Here is a 16,728-nt window from a genome sequence, read left to right as displayed (position 1 = left end):
TATGGGTGGACGAGCTACCCAACGTACTATGGGCCTATAGGACCACTACCAAAACAACAACCGGTGAAACGCCCTTCAACCTAACCTATGGAACCGAAGCTGTGATACCGACAGAAATAGAAATTCCAACATTGCGATCTAAAGTGTATGCTGAAGAATCAAATGAAGAGCTAATCTCGACCTACTAGAAGAAACCAGAGAACTTGCTCACATTCGGACTGCAACATACCAACAACGTGTTGCACAATACTATAATGCTAAAGTGAGGAAACGTAATTTCAGGGTCAGTGACCTAGTGCTTAGGAAAATAATGGTGCCTGAGCCTAGAGTAGGGAAGCTCGGCCCGAACTAGCAAGGACCTTATAGATTCTAAAATTTTCGGTGGCAATGCATATGAGCTTGAGACACTTGAAGGCAAAAAGGTCCCCCGGGCATGGAACATAGACAATCTACGCTGATACTATGCCTAAAATAAGGATTCGAATAGCTCACCAGTACCAGAAATCAGCTCAACCGGCAACAAGTAATAGTCGAGCTCAAAACAACACAACACATCTAGGTCACACAAAAAAAACAAGAACGATGGAAGAAACAAAACTCCTTTACTGAAGAGAGAAAAAAGGGGGAGAACCAGAACTCCCCCCTATAAGAAGCAGGCCAAGTGCCTACCTAAATATATATATATATATATAGATATAACAATTTCATGAGTTCGGACAATATGGGACACATAGGCCCCAAGATCTTAATAGGAGCATAAAAGCCCCAGAAAAGTTGAGAAGAAACACCAACAGACCACAACAAATTCCTCGGTTGAGCTGAGAGACATGCTACTCTTCACCGCCAACATCATCCTGAGCCTCCTTGCCATCTCCCCCATCAAACCCCTCTTCGTCTTCTTCCTCTTCCTCCGACGGGGTTAGTGGCTCATTGTCCACCTAGGTGATGAACTCGGGCGATACCTTTCGAGAAGTAAGAGAGCTGACGTCGAGGTCAGGAAAAAGAGACTTAAGATAGTGGTGGCACAGCTTGAAACCCCTCTTCATTGAAGGGATACCGTCCACTGCTCGCTGGTTCTCGTATGCGAGGGATTTCAGGTAAGAAGCAACCGCCTCCGTCCTAGCCTACTCATCCCCTGGGCACTCCTTCTGGGAACACTTCGACCTTGCCTCTGACAGCTCGCGTTGCAAATGCTGACGCTCCACACGCTCCCCTTCTAAGTCCAGCCTGAGCTTCTGCACCTCAGTGTTAAGCAAACCTACGTTAGTCTATAGACTAGCTCGCTCCTTGTGGCTGGAATAGGCACGATCCAACAAGGCCTAGCCGTAAGAGTTCGCCTATAAAAAGAAAGAACAAGAGTAAGGCACTTCAAAAAAAAAAAAAAAGAGAAGAAGAAGAAAGAGAAGGCACCTGCACGATGCATTGGGTCAACCGAGCCCTAGTCTCTACAAGATCCATCTCGGCGATCCGCTACATGTCCACTGGAAGAAGAGTACCCCTACTGATTTGAAGTGCCACTCGGGCATCACTGGACCGATCAATCACATTCACGTCAGGAATACAGGGAATAAAAGGAGGAACTCAGAAAGATAAGGGCCCACCTCTCACACAGGCTAAAGGTCAGAAGAATCCTGCTCTGTAAACATCGGATTCCCCTCCCCTTATAGATCGACAATGGGAGGAGTTCGAAAGAAGAAGCTCCACCCCTTGATAGCCTGTGCTCAGCTTGGCGCTTCTTGCGAGAAGACCTCCGCCCGGCATTGGCAGACAACATGGAAGCCAAGCTCGCCATACCTGAAAAAAACAAAGAGTATCAGTTACCAAATTGGAAGAAAGAAACAAATAGACAAGCGACCTGAACTGAATGTGCAACAAGTGGCCAAACATCCGACCCACCTATCCGGTTCAGGCCCGCCTGCATGAGCATCGGCTCGGCCAGAAAATCCTCAATCCTAACACATTCTTGGATGAGTTGTTGAACAACAACCCGCAACTTGTCATCCTTGCACTCAGGAACCTTTTGAGGACTGCTGTACCAGGCAAGTACTACAGCCCCAACCACCTGCCTTCTCAAAAAAAAAGAATCGCTGCCTCCAATTCCTAACCTTATTTGGGAAATTAAAAAGTTTTCTCCCACTGCGGAAGGGAAGATAGAAACAGAAGGGACCCAAAACCCCGATGATGGAACAAGCTGATCATCCCAATTAGTGTCCTAACCCCGTTAGGGGCGAGCTACTAAAGACACCCGATAGTATGCCAGGACCGTAACAATGAAAGGATGAAGGGGAAAATGAAGACATGCCTCTAAAGATTCCCCATAGACACAGCCCTTTTGGCCCATGCTCCCAAGGATAGCTACTAGGACCAGGCGCGATCCACTAGTATTCGTTTGGGATCTCATACTAATGACACAGTTCTACTATCTCATCTCCTAACAAGTCGGTCCTCCCAAATGAACCCGTTGCAGCCTCAACCTCCTCTCTTTTTCCTACCAGCGCCCCATCATAAAAAACCTCGAAAGACTCTTCATCTGAGGAACTAGACTCCCCCCCTGACCCACTACAACGAACTCTATTTTCAGTTGAACTGTGAGACATGTCGAGAATGAAGTACTCACCAGGAAAACGCTAGGAGGGACTCAGAACGACAACTGCCAAACTTGGTAGAGGAAGAAAAAATAGCTCACCCACGGAAAACAGAGTTTGCCTCAGCAGGAAACTCCAAACTCTCACTACACACCTATCCTCAAAAAGCCAAAGAATAGTGACAAGGGGGGACCTCGAAGGCCCCCATATTTAAAGCTCACGGGAAATAGGTCAACGGCCCAGATTTGGAAGCTACGTGACAGGAGCACGTCTCCCACGATCGAGCGGCGCCTATGCCTGACAGGATGCTGACAACTGCCAGTAGATGCGCGCGCCGAACCTGTCAGCACGTCAATTGTGGGAGTTTGAAAAAACAACGCGCATTTTCGAAATTTAAAAAATCCCTCCATCCTCATCAATTGCGCCAAAATGGACGAGTTGAACCAATCGAGCATAATCGATAACCACGAGCTAAACCAAACCAGGTCAAAAGGCAAACCGGATCTGAGAGTAAACCAAAATTGCCTCAGGAACTTCTACTCTTTTTGTCTACTAAATAGTGACTCGAGAGTGGGGGGCAATTGATGAGGTGCATTTTGGTCAACCTTATTGATGGTAGACACGTGGACGCTGTCAACAACACAACATCCCACTCTGCAAGATAGCTCGCCAGCTCAACACGTGGCAGCCAACATCAAGCACATGGCCGAACTAGAGCAAGCTCAGCCCACAACGTCCAACATAGTAGAGCAACTTGCCAAAGTGACATGTGGCAGTCAGTATCTGGTACGTGGCCGAGCTAGGGCGATCTCAATCTCCGACAACCCCACCTCGCCCGAAACAGTCCTGAAGGCAATGCCCGCGTAAGCGCTGTAGCAGCAACACAGGGAGCGGTCCACTGAGTTGACTGCCTCAAGTCCAATAGGTGACCTGTAACCGCCGCATGGATCTAGTAATCAACTGACCAGTACACCCCAGAATTTAGGAAACAGTTCCTTACAAGGCTCAGAAACGTTACCCAACAGCACCTAAACCTCAGGTAGCTATAAAAAGACCCCAAGACCACTTCGAAAGGTATGCACACATAAGCTCTCACTCTCTCCCAATTTCTTTGATAGAACCACTCACTGACTTAAGCATCGGAGTGTCCTCCCGGGTAAAATTTACCCAGGCACTCTAACCTCTATTTCGTTTCTACAGATCTCAACTCTCGGCACAACAACTCAACTCATCGCAGATTGAACCCGGTCTGAATCATCTCATCAGACACGAGGGAGTGAACAGATTTTGTGCTTCATCTATTGGTGGGCATATTTTGTGCCTCATCAATTATCAATTGTGTCTTGATGTCCCACAATTTATACAAACAATTAAAGTGTGGCTTTTTCATGTTTAAATCTCATTTATAGCCATCTAAAATTTATATTTAATATATAATTTTTAAGACTTCTTTTGAATTTTCTAGTGTATCTTAATTTTTTGTTGGTATTCATGTGTATACAAAATATATGTCAATACATCTCTTAAATTTGTCTTCCTAATACACCTCCGTTTCTGATACTTTGAACCCCGGCAAAATTGGAGCTGAAATCTAGTGTCTCAACAAGAATTGAGAATAAAATGGAACAGACCTTTATCATCAACATGATCAAGCCCGATGGGCGTTCAAAGAGGCCTAGTTCGTCTTCATTGCCATTCTAGCTATCTATAGTCAACCTTTTTAGTTCTTATGATTTTTCGATTTTCAATGTTAGATCCATCAAAACCTCGAATTGTTTGTCAATCTCGGATTTTTCTTGCAGTTGTAGGATATAGTAGTCTTTTTCTTACGTCAATATGGTAAATAGCAGTCTTTTTTTTTTTTTTTTTTACGTTGATGCAGTATATGGTATAGTCTATTGATTGTTTGTGTTTAAATATAGGGCATAATCGCTTATAGCTTATATTCAAGTGTAACAAAGAACATAATTGTCTTAGATATATATTTAAGTTTTCTGTTTTAGGTTGGTGAGATCGTTAGTAGATTTGTCCTCGTCAAAAGTAAATAATTTATTTAAAAGAGTCTAATATTGAGATAATTAGCTAGTTTTGAGAAATATTTGGTAATGTTTGGCATGGATGATGTTAATTTCTTAGAAATCGGTTTTACATCCACATCAGTGATTGAAAAAATGTTGATAAATCTGCTGTTTGATTGGTTGATTTTTGAGAATTCGGTGAATCACTTAAAAACGATTATGAAAGTCAGGCCTAAAAGAGGAATCATAATTCCTCTTTTTTGCACGGATCTATTTTTTAAATGACATAACATCCTATATTATAGACAAGGGAGATAGTTCTCATAAAAAATCACTATCAAATGAAGTTATTGCTGATTTTTAATAAATTGGTTTATGTGAAAAAAATGGTTCCAATCAAACAATTTCTCTAGTTTTTAAGAAGCCAACGATCTATAATTTCTGAAAAATCTCCTCAGGAAACATCAAGGATACCAAATATCACCTTAATTGTTAGGAGAAATTTGTCAGACTTGGGCAAGAAAAACTAACATTAACGCTATATTTGGTTTAAAAGAAAAAGTAGAAAAAGGAAGGAAAACCCATACAAAGTTTGTATAAGTTTTCTTACCTTTCCCTTTCTTTCAAACCAAACACAACCTGTAAATATATCTCAAGAACAAGATTCAAGAAACAACAGCTGGCCACAGCAGGTCATCAAGCCACGTGTGCAGAACCAGTTACTCCGCAATCTATAAATATTTGATCATCTAAATTAATGAAACATATTTTCTCATTTCATTTCAAGAACTTTGCATCGGCTTTCATGGTATCAGAGAGATGATCTGCCGCTGCGAAGAAGAATCACCACCATGTCGTTGGATTTTGGAAGCAACTCGTCGTTTTTTCTTCATCCATCCGATAGCCCAGGAGCCATGCTCGTTTAAACACCCCTCACCAGAGACAACTTCCCGATGTGGTAGTGGGCAATGAAAAATTCTCTGTGTGCCAAAAATAAATTCATGTTTGTGGATGGATCGCTGCCAAAACCGCCTGAATCAGCGCTGAAGGAGAACGTTTGGATGAAATGCAACTCAATGGTGGTTGCGCAACCACATGGCTAGAAAGGTTATCGTGTGTATGGTCTTGACAACCACATATTTACTTCACGTGATGTCATTTCTATGAAAACTATTTTTCATTCAAAATGGCTGAACAAAATACTACTCAAGTATTGCCAATTATATCATCCAATGAAATTGTTGACTATCCTGGGGAACCTAGTGAACCCACTACCACTCAGCCCATTACACCTATGCAAAGCCCTCCTGAGCCTTCTCAGCCTGCACCCACGAAGCCTATTTTCATTGAACCCACTATCACTAATAACCCGAACCCATTGTCACAAACCACTCACACCATTGACACCGCCACCATTTCCACCAACCCAACTCTTTCTACCACTTGACCTACTACCATGCTACCGACACGGCTTAATGATTACGTGTGTAATCTCCCACCATCCATATCTAGATCTAATGCTGCATCTCTTGAGATTGAATCAACCACCTATTATCAAGCACTCGTGATCCTAGATGGTGCCAAGCCATGGCAGCTGAAATTGAAGCATTAGAAAGGTATGGTACTTGGACTATTGTCGAGGGTTCTATCGATAGTAAAGGGGTATATCATATCAAGTATCAATCTGATGGAACCATTGAGCGGTTCAAAGCCTGGCTTGTCGCAAAAGGCTATACACAAGTTAAAGGTATTTACTACCATGACACCTTTGCTCCAGTAGCAAAATTATCTACTTTTCATTGTCTTCTTGCCGTAGTAGCAATTCGTGATTGGAACCTTCACCAATCAGATGTAAACAATGCCATCTTACATGGTGATTTTAATGAGGAAGTCTATATGTCCATTCCTCAAGGCTTTGCTAAAGAAGGCAACAAAAGAGTTTGCAAACTTCAGAAGCCTCTCTACGGCCTAAAACAATCATCCCGCATGTGGTTTGCAAAATTCACATAGACTCCCACTTCTATTTGTTTCACACAATCAGCTGCGGATTACTCCCTTTTCACCATCTCAAATGATACTTCCTATGTAGTTGTTTTAGTCTATGGATGATATCATCATTACTAGCAATGACCCACAGAGAATAACATCACTCAAAACCTACATCAATAACAAGTTTGTCCTCAAAGATCTTGGATCCTTAACCTTTTTTTTGCGACTTGAAGTTGTGCGTACCCAAGATGGGGTATACCTCAGCCAGCAAAAATACATTATGTATCTTCTTAGTGATACAAACATGTTGGACTGCACTTCATGCAGCACACCCATAGAACACTACAAAACATTTTGTTGATCCAAATAGTCCCATTTGCTCTGACCCTACTCAACACCGCAAATTAGTGGGTCACTTGGTGTACTTGACTATCACGCGCCCTGATCTCAGCTTTGCAGTCAATTGCCTCAGTCAATTCATGCTTGAGCCCCATCATGAACATTTTGATGCCACCCTCAGAGTTGCTCGGTACCTCAAAGGCTTGATTTCTCGAGGACTCTTCTTTTCTGCTCAATCTTCTCTCCAACTTGATGCTTACTGCAATTCAGACTGGGCCAACTGCCCCATATCAAGACGCTCCACAACTAGTTATCTGATGCCCCTTGGTGATTTTTCATTATCTTGGAAAACTAAAAAACAACACACGGTCTCTCAATCCTTCATTAAGGCTGAATATCACGCCACGACAGCAGCTACCTCTGAACTTATATGGTTGAAATGCCTCCTCCTTGACCTCAGATATCTTTACCAGATCATATGCATTTGTTCTAACATTAAAACAGCCTTACACGTTATAACAAATTCGGTGTTTCACGGAAGAACAAAACACATAGAGACCGATTGCCATTTTATTTGTAACAAATCCAATGTGGCGAAATTCTCACCTCCCACATATCTGGCACCCTTCAACCTACGGATATCTTCATTAAAGCTGTTGGCCATGGGGTTATGTAAGTATATGTGACAGTTGTCTCAATAACAAGATTCAAAAAACAATAGCTGGCCACAACACGTCATCAAGCCTCTATTGGCGTGAGCTGTAAAACTAGGGGATATCCCTTGAATTCAGGGATAACTCTCAACCTAAGTTGTATGTAACTAGGAGAGGTAGAACCAGAATCTATGTATAATTAGGAGATGTTTGTATATATATTTCTGAACCCCTACAAATGAAAAACAATAAGAAGAAGAGAGGAACAGTTTCTCATTCTACTCGAGTTATCATGGTATCAGAGCATACCGATCCATGATAAACTCGACGATATGATCGCCGCAAAATCTTGGTCGCCGACAGAGGCTCCATCTGCTGCTATTACCGCTGCAAATCCCTGTCGCTGCGAAATCTTGGTCATCGAAGGTGATCGCTGCTATCCCCACTGGAGGTCGTGATCGCTGCGAAAACTCGGTCGCCGGGAGGCGACCACTGCTATCACCGCCGCAGGTTCTGATCGCTAAGAAAACTTGGTCGCCAGGAGAGGACCACCGCTATCCCTGTTGCAGGTCGTGATCGCTGCGAAAACTCGGTCGCCGGAAGGCGACAACTGCTATCACCGTCGCAGGTTTTGATCGCTGCGAAAACTTGGTCGCCGGGAGGTGACCATTGCTATCACCGCCGCAGGTCGTGATCGCTGCGAAAACTCGATCGCCAGGAGGCGACCGCTGCTATCTCCGCTGCAGGTTGTGATCCCTGCGAAAACTCGGTCACCGGGAGGTGACCACTGCTATCATCGCCGCAGGTTCTGATCGCTGCGAAAACTTGGTCGCCAGGAGGGGACCACCGCTATCACCGTTGCAAATCTTGGTCGCCGAGAAATCTTGGTCACCGGGAGCTAAGGGCTGCCATTACCGCTGCAGGTTCGGCGGTGGCTCTATCCGCTGCCATTACCGCTGCAACTCCGGCAGTGGATCTATCCAGAACTATCAACCTCACCGCAGACCTTGGGTGGTTGGCTACTATTACTGTCGTCGCAAGACAGACAGGTGCTCTGCTGCAACCCGTTGATAATCATGTCTAATTCGGAAACCTCAGATCCGTTTGGAGAACAACGACCTAATCCTACTCTCACTGAATTGACCACCAGAATGACTGAACTCCTGCACAGACCGATCTCAACAACAGAAACCTCTGCTGCTCAGATCGGTATCAAGTTGGATGGCACCAACTATGCCCTTTGGTCCCAAGTTGTTGAGATGTATATATCTGGCAGAGACAAACTGGGATATATTAATGGAGAACTTCCTCAGCCTCCACAAACTGACCCAACCTTTCGAAGGTGGCACACCGACAATGCTATTGTCAAAGGTTGGTTAATTAACTCCATGGACGTATCCTTGATTGGTAACTTTATTCGATTCCCTACAGCAAAGATAGTGTGGGATTCTGTGGCTACCACGTACTCTGATGGCAGTGATACCTCGCAAATATACGATCTCCAGCGTCGTGTGACCTGCTTGCGCCAGTCTGGAGGGTCTCTTGAAAAGTACTATAATGATCTCCAAGGATTGTGGAGAGAAATTGATTTTCGCCGTCTGAATCCGATGGAGTGTGTGGTAGATATTCAACGGTACAATACTCTCCTTCAAGAGGAGAGAGTGTATATCTTCCTGGATGGTCTTGATGACAGACTAGACAAGATTCGGGCAGATGTACTCCAAATGCACCTGTTTCCCACTATTGAACAGGCTTACGCACATGTTCGAAGAGAAACTATCCGACAGAGGGTCATGATAACCGGCAACCATATTGAAACTCCAGGAGCAGTATTGACCTCTAAAGGTGTTAAGACTGGGCAACCTATGCCCTCTTCAATGAGCTCTCTGCCTGCAAGCAGCGAAAAATCTGGTAAGACCTCTAAATCTCGAGCATCTTCTGGTGGTACTAAATGCTCTCATTGTGGCAACTCAAAGCATACCCAGGAGAACTACTTCAAGCTACATGGCTATCCCGACTGGTGGCATGAACTCCAAGCTCGGAAACGCCAAGACAAGGCTGAAACAAGTGGTAAGGCTGCAACAATTACAACAGAATCTCAACCCTCATTCGCACCACAGGGAGAAGTTCACCTCTCGGATTCAGGTAACAATCTTCCCAACAAGACCATTGACAACAAGGCATGGATACTTGACTCAGGAGCCACTAACCACATGACCTATGATGCTACTGATTTTTCAAAGACTTCACTACCAAGATGGACTACAATTGCTAATGCCAATGGGGCAATCTCTCAAGTCACAGGAGCAAGCACTGTGACCTTATCACCTGCTATATCCTTGAAAAATACCTTGCTTGTTCCCTCGCTCTCCCACAAATTACTATCTGTTAGTCAAATCTCCTCTGATCTGAATTGTGTTGTGCTCATTTATCCCACTTTCTGTCTTCTTCAGGTATTCTCACAAAGGAGATAATTGGGCGTGGTACTAGGCGAGGGGGGCTCTACTACATGGATGATCTTAGCACGGGTCAAACGCATCATACACATCATCAAGGTAACGCCAAGGAACAACAGATTTGGATTTGGCATCGCCGGTTAGGACATCCATCATTCAGTTATATGAGACATTTATTTTCGGAGTTATTTTCAGATATACAGCCGCATGTTTTTCAATGTAACACTTGCATGTTCAGATATAAGAGTCATAGAACAATCTATCCCTTAAGTATGAATAAAAGTCAAGTTCCATTTGCTTTGATTCACTCGGACGTGTGGGGGCCATCCCCGGTGACTACAGTCTCTGGATTCCGATGGTTTGTAATCTTTGTTGATGATTGCACTCGCATGACATGGTTATATTTGCTGAAACATAAAGATGAAGTGTTGACTGTCTTTCAATCCTTCCATATAATGGTGAAGACTCAGTTCAAATCACAGATTCAGGTACTCCGGTCTGATAACGGCGGGGAATACATGAATCAACGGTTCCAAGATTATTTTCGGGTCCATGGATTACTTCATGAGACTTCATGCCCCCAAACTCCACAGCAGAATGACATTGCAGAAAGGAAGAACCGACACATACTCGAAACTGCCCGCGCCTTGTTACTTGGAGCACATGTACCTAACCGACATTGGGCTGATGCTGTTGCTACCGCCGTGCACCTCCTTAACCGAATGCCCTCATGGGTCTTGCAGTTTAAAACACCATTACAAGCTCTTTCATCTCATATCTCATTGCCCTCTGTTTTGATGATTCCACCTCGAGTTTTTGGCTGTGTGGCATTCGTGCATCTACATCCAAATCAACGTACAAAACTGGATCCACGGGCAGCTCGATGTATATTCTTGGGGTATGCGCTACACCAGAAAGGGTACCGATGTTATGACCCAGTCACCCACCGTACCTATGTTACCATGGATGTCACCTTTCTGGAATCTGAAACCTTCTACTCTCGACCTACAACCAATTCTTCTCTTCAGGGGGAGAGTCAGAGTGAAGAACAGAACTGGTTTTTACCCGACTGGCCAAATACGAGTGCTTCAACAGAAATGGTGGTCCATGAAGCAACCAGTAAGGCACCTACAGAGACTACACCAGAAGTATCTACAAAAGCCTCAACGTCGGCATCACCTCTACCAGCAGGAGAAGTAGAGACCCCAACCTCGCTAGTACTGGAAAGCCCACCTCTTGAGGATATCCCGGAAGCACGTGAAAGCATCCCTGAGGTAACCTCCCCTACCACTCCTTCAAGCTCTAACGATACTTTGACTGGCTACACCTTACCTTTCAGGCATAATCGTGGCAAACCGCCAAACAGATATTCTCTAGATGTTGAGGATAGGAGGACAAAGTATCAAATTCCCAACTATGTATCAACGAAGAGACTCACCAAACCTCTAAAATCATTTGTGCAAGAATTATCCTCTAATCATATTCCCACCAGTGTCAAAGAAGCTTTGACAAACCCAAAATGGACTCAAGCCATACAAGAAGAGATGGAGGCACTACTGAAGAACAAGACATGGACTCTAGTCACCCTACCTGAAGGGAAAAGACCAGTAGGGTGTAAATGGGTATTTTCTGTCAAATACAATGTAGACGGGGCAGTCAAGAGATACAAAGCAAGGCTAGACGCAAAAGGATATACCCAGACACAGGGCGTAGATTATCAAGAGACTTTCTCCCTAGTAGCCAAGCTGAATACGATCAGAGTCTTATTATCTCTTGCCGCAAATCTTGATTGGCCACTACACTAGTTCGATGTGAAGAACGCCTTCCTCCATGGTGATCTTGAAGAGGAGGTATACATGGACATCCCACCTGGTTATACAACGAACTCCAAGAACCAAGTTGTGTGTAAGCTACAACGAGCACTATATGGACTAAAGCAATCTCCACGGGCATGGTTTGGGAGGTTCAGTCTTGCGATGAAAAAATATGGCTTCCAGCTAAGCAATTCAGATCATACACTATTCTTAAAGCACCAACGAGGAAAGGTGACAACCCTAATAATATACGTGGATGACATGATTATCACAGGGAATGATTCGGGAGAAATAGCAACACTGCAGAAGCAATTGGCATTTGAGTTCGAGATGAAGAACTTAGGTGGGCTAAAGTACTTTCTAGGGATTGAAGTTGCTAGATCAAAGGAAGGCATATTTCTATCCCAACGGAAGTACACCTTGGACTTACTCTCCGAAGTAGGACAGTTGGAGTGCAAACCAGCAGACACGCCTATCGTTCAAAACCATAGACTTGGAGAGTACTCAGACCAAGTACCTACCAATAAGGAGAGATACCAAAGGCTGGTGGGTAAACTCATTTACCTTTCCCATACTCGCCCAGACATCGCCTATGCCGTCAGCGTAGTGAGTCAGTTCATGCACTGCCCAAGCGAAGATCACATGAATGATGTAATGCGGATTCTTCGATACTTGAAGTCCTCACCTGGAAAAGGACATGTTCTCAAAAAATGATCATCTGAAGATAGAAGGGTACACAGATGCAGACTGGGCCGGAAATGTCTCAGATAGAAAATCCACCTCGGGGTACTTTACATTCGTCGGAGGAAATCTGGTTACATGGAGGAGTAAGAAATAGAAGGTCGTGGCCCTATCAAGTGCTGAAGCTGAGTTTCGAGGAATGGCTAAAGGGCTGTGTGAGCTACTCTGGCTGAGAAGACTAATGACTAAAATTGGTTTTCCCCCAACCTCTGCAATGGACCTATTCTGCGACAACAAGGCTGCCATTGACATCTCTCAAAATCCCGTCCAACACGATCGAACAAAGCATGTGGAGGTGGACTGACATTTCATCAAACAAAATATCGAAGACAAAACCATTCGATTTCCCTTTGTCAAATCTGAAGACCAGCTGGCAGATATACTTACAAAGGCTGTATCCAGTAAAAACTTTTACAACTCACTTGGCAAGTTGGGCGTCCAAGATCTGTACGCACCAACGTGAGGGAGAGTATTGGCATGAGCTATAAAACTAGGGGATATCCCTTGAATTCAGGGATAACTCTCAGCCTAAGTTGTATGTAATCAGGAGAGGTAGAACCAGAATCTATGTATAATTAGGAGATATTTGTATATATATTTCTTAACCCGTGCAAAGGAAAAACAATAAGAAGAAGAGACGAACAATTTCTCATTCTACTTGAGTTATCAGCCACGTGTGCAAAATCAGTTACTCTTAATTTATAAATATTCGATCATCTAAGTTAATGAAACATATGTTCCCATTTAATTAATCTCAAGAACTTTGCATCGGCTTGCACAGCCTAAGTACTTAATTTTTTTTATTATAGGGAAAATGAATTATGAAGGAAAAGAAGATGGCATAACCAGAAATTCTACGATTATCACCAAAATTTTGAAAATCATGACCAAACCAGAGATTTGTGTCCAAGAAGAGTCACTATGGGCATGCACCATCAGCAGAGCTAATATTGCATTCGGACTTCATAGTCGTGAGTCATGATCCATGGTGGTTTTCAGGATCGGTATATATATTAATATGTTTAAGGCTCTAAGCTATAATTAAACTGCGTTATCAGACGGCTTTTCTCAACATCAACGATCACAAAACATTCGATTTAACAAACTGATGACAAATTATTCTATCAATTCAATTCAATATGGATACAATATTATTAAATATCTATTCCGAAAATGTAAACAATTAATCAATCTGACAGCCTCCAGATGGAGCTAGCTTTCAACAACTCTGGTATTTACAGCAACGCCCGCTAAGTTCTACTACATATATAAGAATGAACGAGACAACGAATTAAAAAATCTAATCAAATAGAATTTATAGGCTTACGGTACTCCATGCATCAGTACTCTTTTTGTGCATTCATCTTCATCAACTGGCGCCTCTACTTAGCATCTCATCGTATTGTAGATATGAAATCTGTCTCTGCAGTTTAATCTGTGCGTAGAACTTGGCTATGAACTCCTCCGCCCTGAGATCAATCCCTTCTTCCTCTTCTCCGCATGGCACCAATTCGGAGTTTTGCTCATCATCCCTACTTCCCTCACAATCATAATCTCTCTCTTCTTCTTCTTCTTCTCCTGGAAAACTCCTCCTACCACGTTGGTTATATGCGCCATCTTTCTTATCGTGGTCGTTGCAGTAGTCATCCCTGAAATCGAAATCGAAATCGACGGGTGGAATATTGATACATGGGATATGAAACCTGCGTGATGCCGGACGGTGCGGCGTTTTGAAGTGGAAGAGCGGCGTGTCGTCGAAGGAGAGCTCCCGCTCACCGTAACGAATGGAGTCGCGAGCGGCGGTGTTGCGTAGGCTCTTGATGTAGTTGGGCAGGATGCGAAGGTCCATCATAAGCCCTCGTTTGAGTAATCCGCCTTTTCTGGCCCATAACAAGGCCAAACGCAATAGATTCCATGCTCGGCGACCCAAACTCGTTTTCTTCTTCGCCATTTTCAACTGGGTTTTGGTAGTATCAGAGAAGCAGTAGCAGTTGCAGACAGATGACGAAATCACGAAACAATCAATCTCAAACCTAACCTGTAAGAGATGTTGGGTTTCGAAAAGATTGTCGTCGCTGAACAACCTCAAGCTTGTTTGGTGGAGTCTGATGAGTCTGACGAAGGAGAGGACATATATATTTATATACATTAGAGTTTGATACGCGGTAATATCATGTATGTGAGAGAGTGTTTGGTTGGTTACTCAAGAAAACTGAAAATATGAAGATGGCCACATGGGCGGTGGAGCCTCGGAAAGAACACGGTTTTGTGGGGGAATCAGGGTATGTTGTGTATTCCAGGTTTGTCCCTCTGGAGTGCTCAAATATTACATCTCTACCACTTGTTATTCCGGTGTTAACCAAAGCAAGTGTGGTATAATGAGAGGGAAAGGAGAAATGGGTCATACGAAAAGTGGTCAAGTACCAAGCAATGGGCCCTACAAATACAACGCCCATCAGATGAGTTGAGTTGAGTTGAGTTGGGGCCTTAGCTGCGACTTTTGGCAGGACATTGCTTCCCGCTGTTGTCTCCAAACCCCAAAAATTCCAATCATTGTTTCTTGGAAACAAATGTTTGTGTAAATTACAAGGAAACATCCATGATTTCGTACTTGTTGGTTCTTTCAAGTGAAGGCACCTCTCTCTCTCTCTCTCTGGTTTAATGTGAAATGTATGAGAGAGAGAGAGAGAGAGAGCTGTAGAATTGTTGTCCAAGAGGGACAGCCAGGCATACACTTACAGGTTGTGAGCGTCATTGCCTCCAAAACCCGTGTAATTCGGAGGCTGATCTGCTGACTGCTGGGGTATTTATTACATGTTTTGGATTGTCAGTAATTAATTGCTATCAATACTTCCATGCATTTGATGAGTCAAAGAAGAAGAAATTAAAAAATAAAAAAAAAATCACTACGTATAATCCCTAATCTCAGATCTCACACGGCAAGAATTGGACTCCGGGAGGGGAGAGTTCGTATAGCTCAGATCTGGACGTTTATTAAAAAAATATAGTTATATTAAATTTTTATTTTTCCTAATGTTTTAGTGTTTCTTGAAACCAAATATTGATGTATCACATTTTAATGGATATTAATCTGATGTAAAAAGTAAAAAACGTTTAAAGTGAAGTCCAACTAAACAATAAAAGTAAGAAACGTTTAAAGTGGGGAATATTCTCATAAGAATAGGGTTGTCAATGGATCAAATTTAGATTGGACCCTATTGGAATCAAAATCAATTTGATTGAGTTGGATGGTCTAATAAGGTATACTGAATTGGATCAATCAAGGCTTAATGGCCCAAAATATTTATTAAATTGAATTGGACCTGATCCATCCATAATGAATTTATATTAGACTAGAATAGATTGAACCAATATCCAATCCATGACAGAAGATAAAAGTATAGTGATCAATGGACCTGGTTTGGGTTGGCTCTCAATATGAATTAAAACCATTTTAAACATGTTAGATGGTCCAATAAAACATTAAATTCGATCAATCCAGTCCAAAACATTTATGAATTGGATTATACCTGATGCATCACGTATTAGAAGATGGTGTATTGTGGGTAGGAAAGAGTTTGTGGGTAGAGATCTGGTGTGACAGTTTATAGAGTGGGAATGGAGATTCCCAAATCTGATATACAAAGATCCAAATTTGATTCGTTTTATCCGTCGAATTCTAATTGAACTTGGAAATTCAATAGTATTGATAAATTAAAGTTAAAAATGATTTAAAAATATTAATAGTCATGAAGAAAATGAATTGAAGACAACTTGCGAAGGAAAAGAAAAGGTTGTGGAGTCCAAGAGACAGCTTCACGAAATTAGAGATTTATCGTTGTGAGAGAGTAGCTAGGGAATACGCGGTGCCACCTGTACTATACTCTAAATGGGTCCACATTACAACTTGGCATTATTCACGCAGCAAGCGTGGATTCTTGAATATATACGGAGAGAAATAGGAAACTCCCACATCCAACACTCCACTTTGGAGTGACAAGTTGGCAACCAAGTAAAAGAGAAGAACTGCACGGTGGGAAAATACAAAAGGCAACTGAATTGAACGTCATTCATTCTCAGTTCATGGCTCATTTACAATTTTTTATTCACTAATATTTAAGACTGTGTTTGGT

At 42.9% G+C, this 16,728-nt stretch overlaps 2 protein-coding genes across 2 annotated transcripts; one reads left to right on the top strand and one right to left on the bottom strand.

Annotated features, from left to right (window-relative positions):
- The first annotated feature begins 8,660 nt into the window (after nucleotides 1-8,660).
- Nucleotides 8,661-10,310, top strand: LOC148801815 (uncharacterized). Its single transcript, XM_088900427.1, has 2 exons — nucleotides 8,661-10,037; nucleotides 10,236-10,310. Exons 1-2 carry the CDS (start codon nucleotides 8,661-8,663, stop codon nucleotides 10,308-10,310), a joined length of 1,452 nt encoding a protein of 483 aa, XP_088756553.1.
- A 3,654-nt stretch (nucleotides 10,311-13,964) lies between these two features.
- LOC104598837 (uncharacterized) lies at nucleotides 13,965-14,546 on the bottom strand. Its single transcript, XM_010261075.3, has one exon. It carries the CDS (start codon nucleotides 14,544-14,546, stop codon nucleotides 13,965-13,967), a length of 582 nt encoding a protein of 193 aa, XP_010259377.1.
- Nucleotides 14,547-16,728: the final 2,182 nt, after the last annotated feature.

Source organism: Nelumbo nucifera, chromosome 3 (assembly GCF_055504915.1).
Source record: "Nelumbo nucifera cultivar China Antique chromosome 3, China Antique-T2T, whole genome shotgun sequence".
Classification (NCBI taxonomy): domain Eukaryota; kingdom Viridiplantae; phylum Streptophyta; class Magnoliopsida; order Proteales; family Nelumbonaceae; genus Nelumbo; species Nelumbo nucifera.
The sequence above is the reverse complement of the archived record's forward strand: the minus strand, read 5'-3'. Positions and strand labels throughout refer to the sequence as shown.

Coding starts and splice junctions, on each gene's coding strand:
- LOC148801815 (XM_088900427.1), top strand. CDS start 8,661: ATGTCTAATTCGGAAACCTCAGATCCGTTTGGAGAACAACGACCTAAT. Junction 10,038..10,235: donor CCACTTTCTGTCTTCTTCAG/GTATTCTCACAA, acceptor AGTTATTTTCAG/ATATACAGCCGCATGTTTTT.
- LOC104598837 (XM_010261075.3), bottom strand. CDS start 14,546: ATGGCGAAGAAGAAAACGAGTTTGGGTCGCCGAGCATGGAATCTATTG.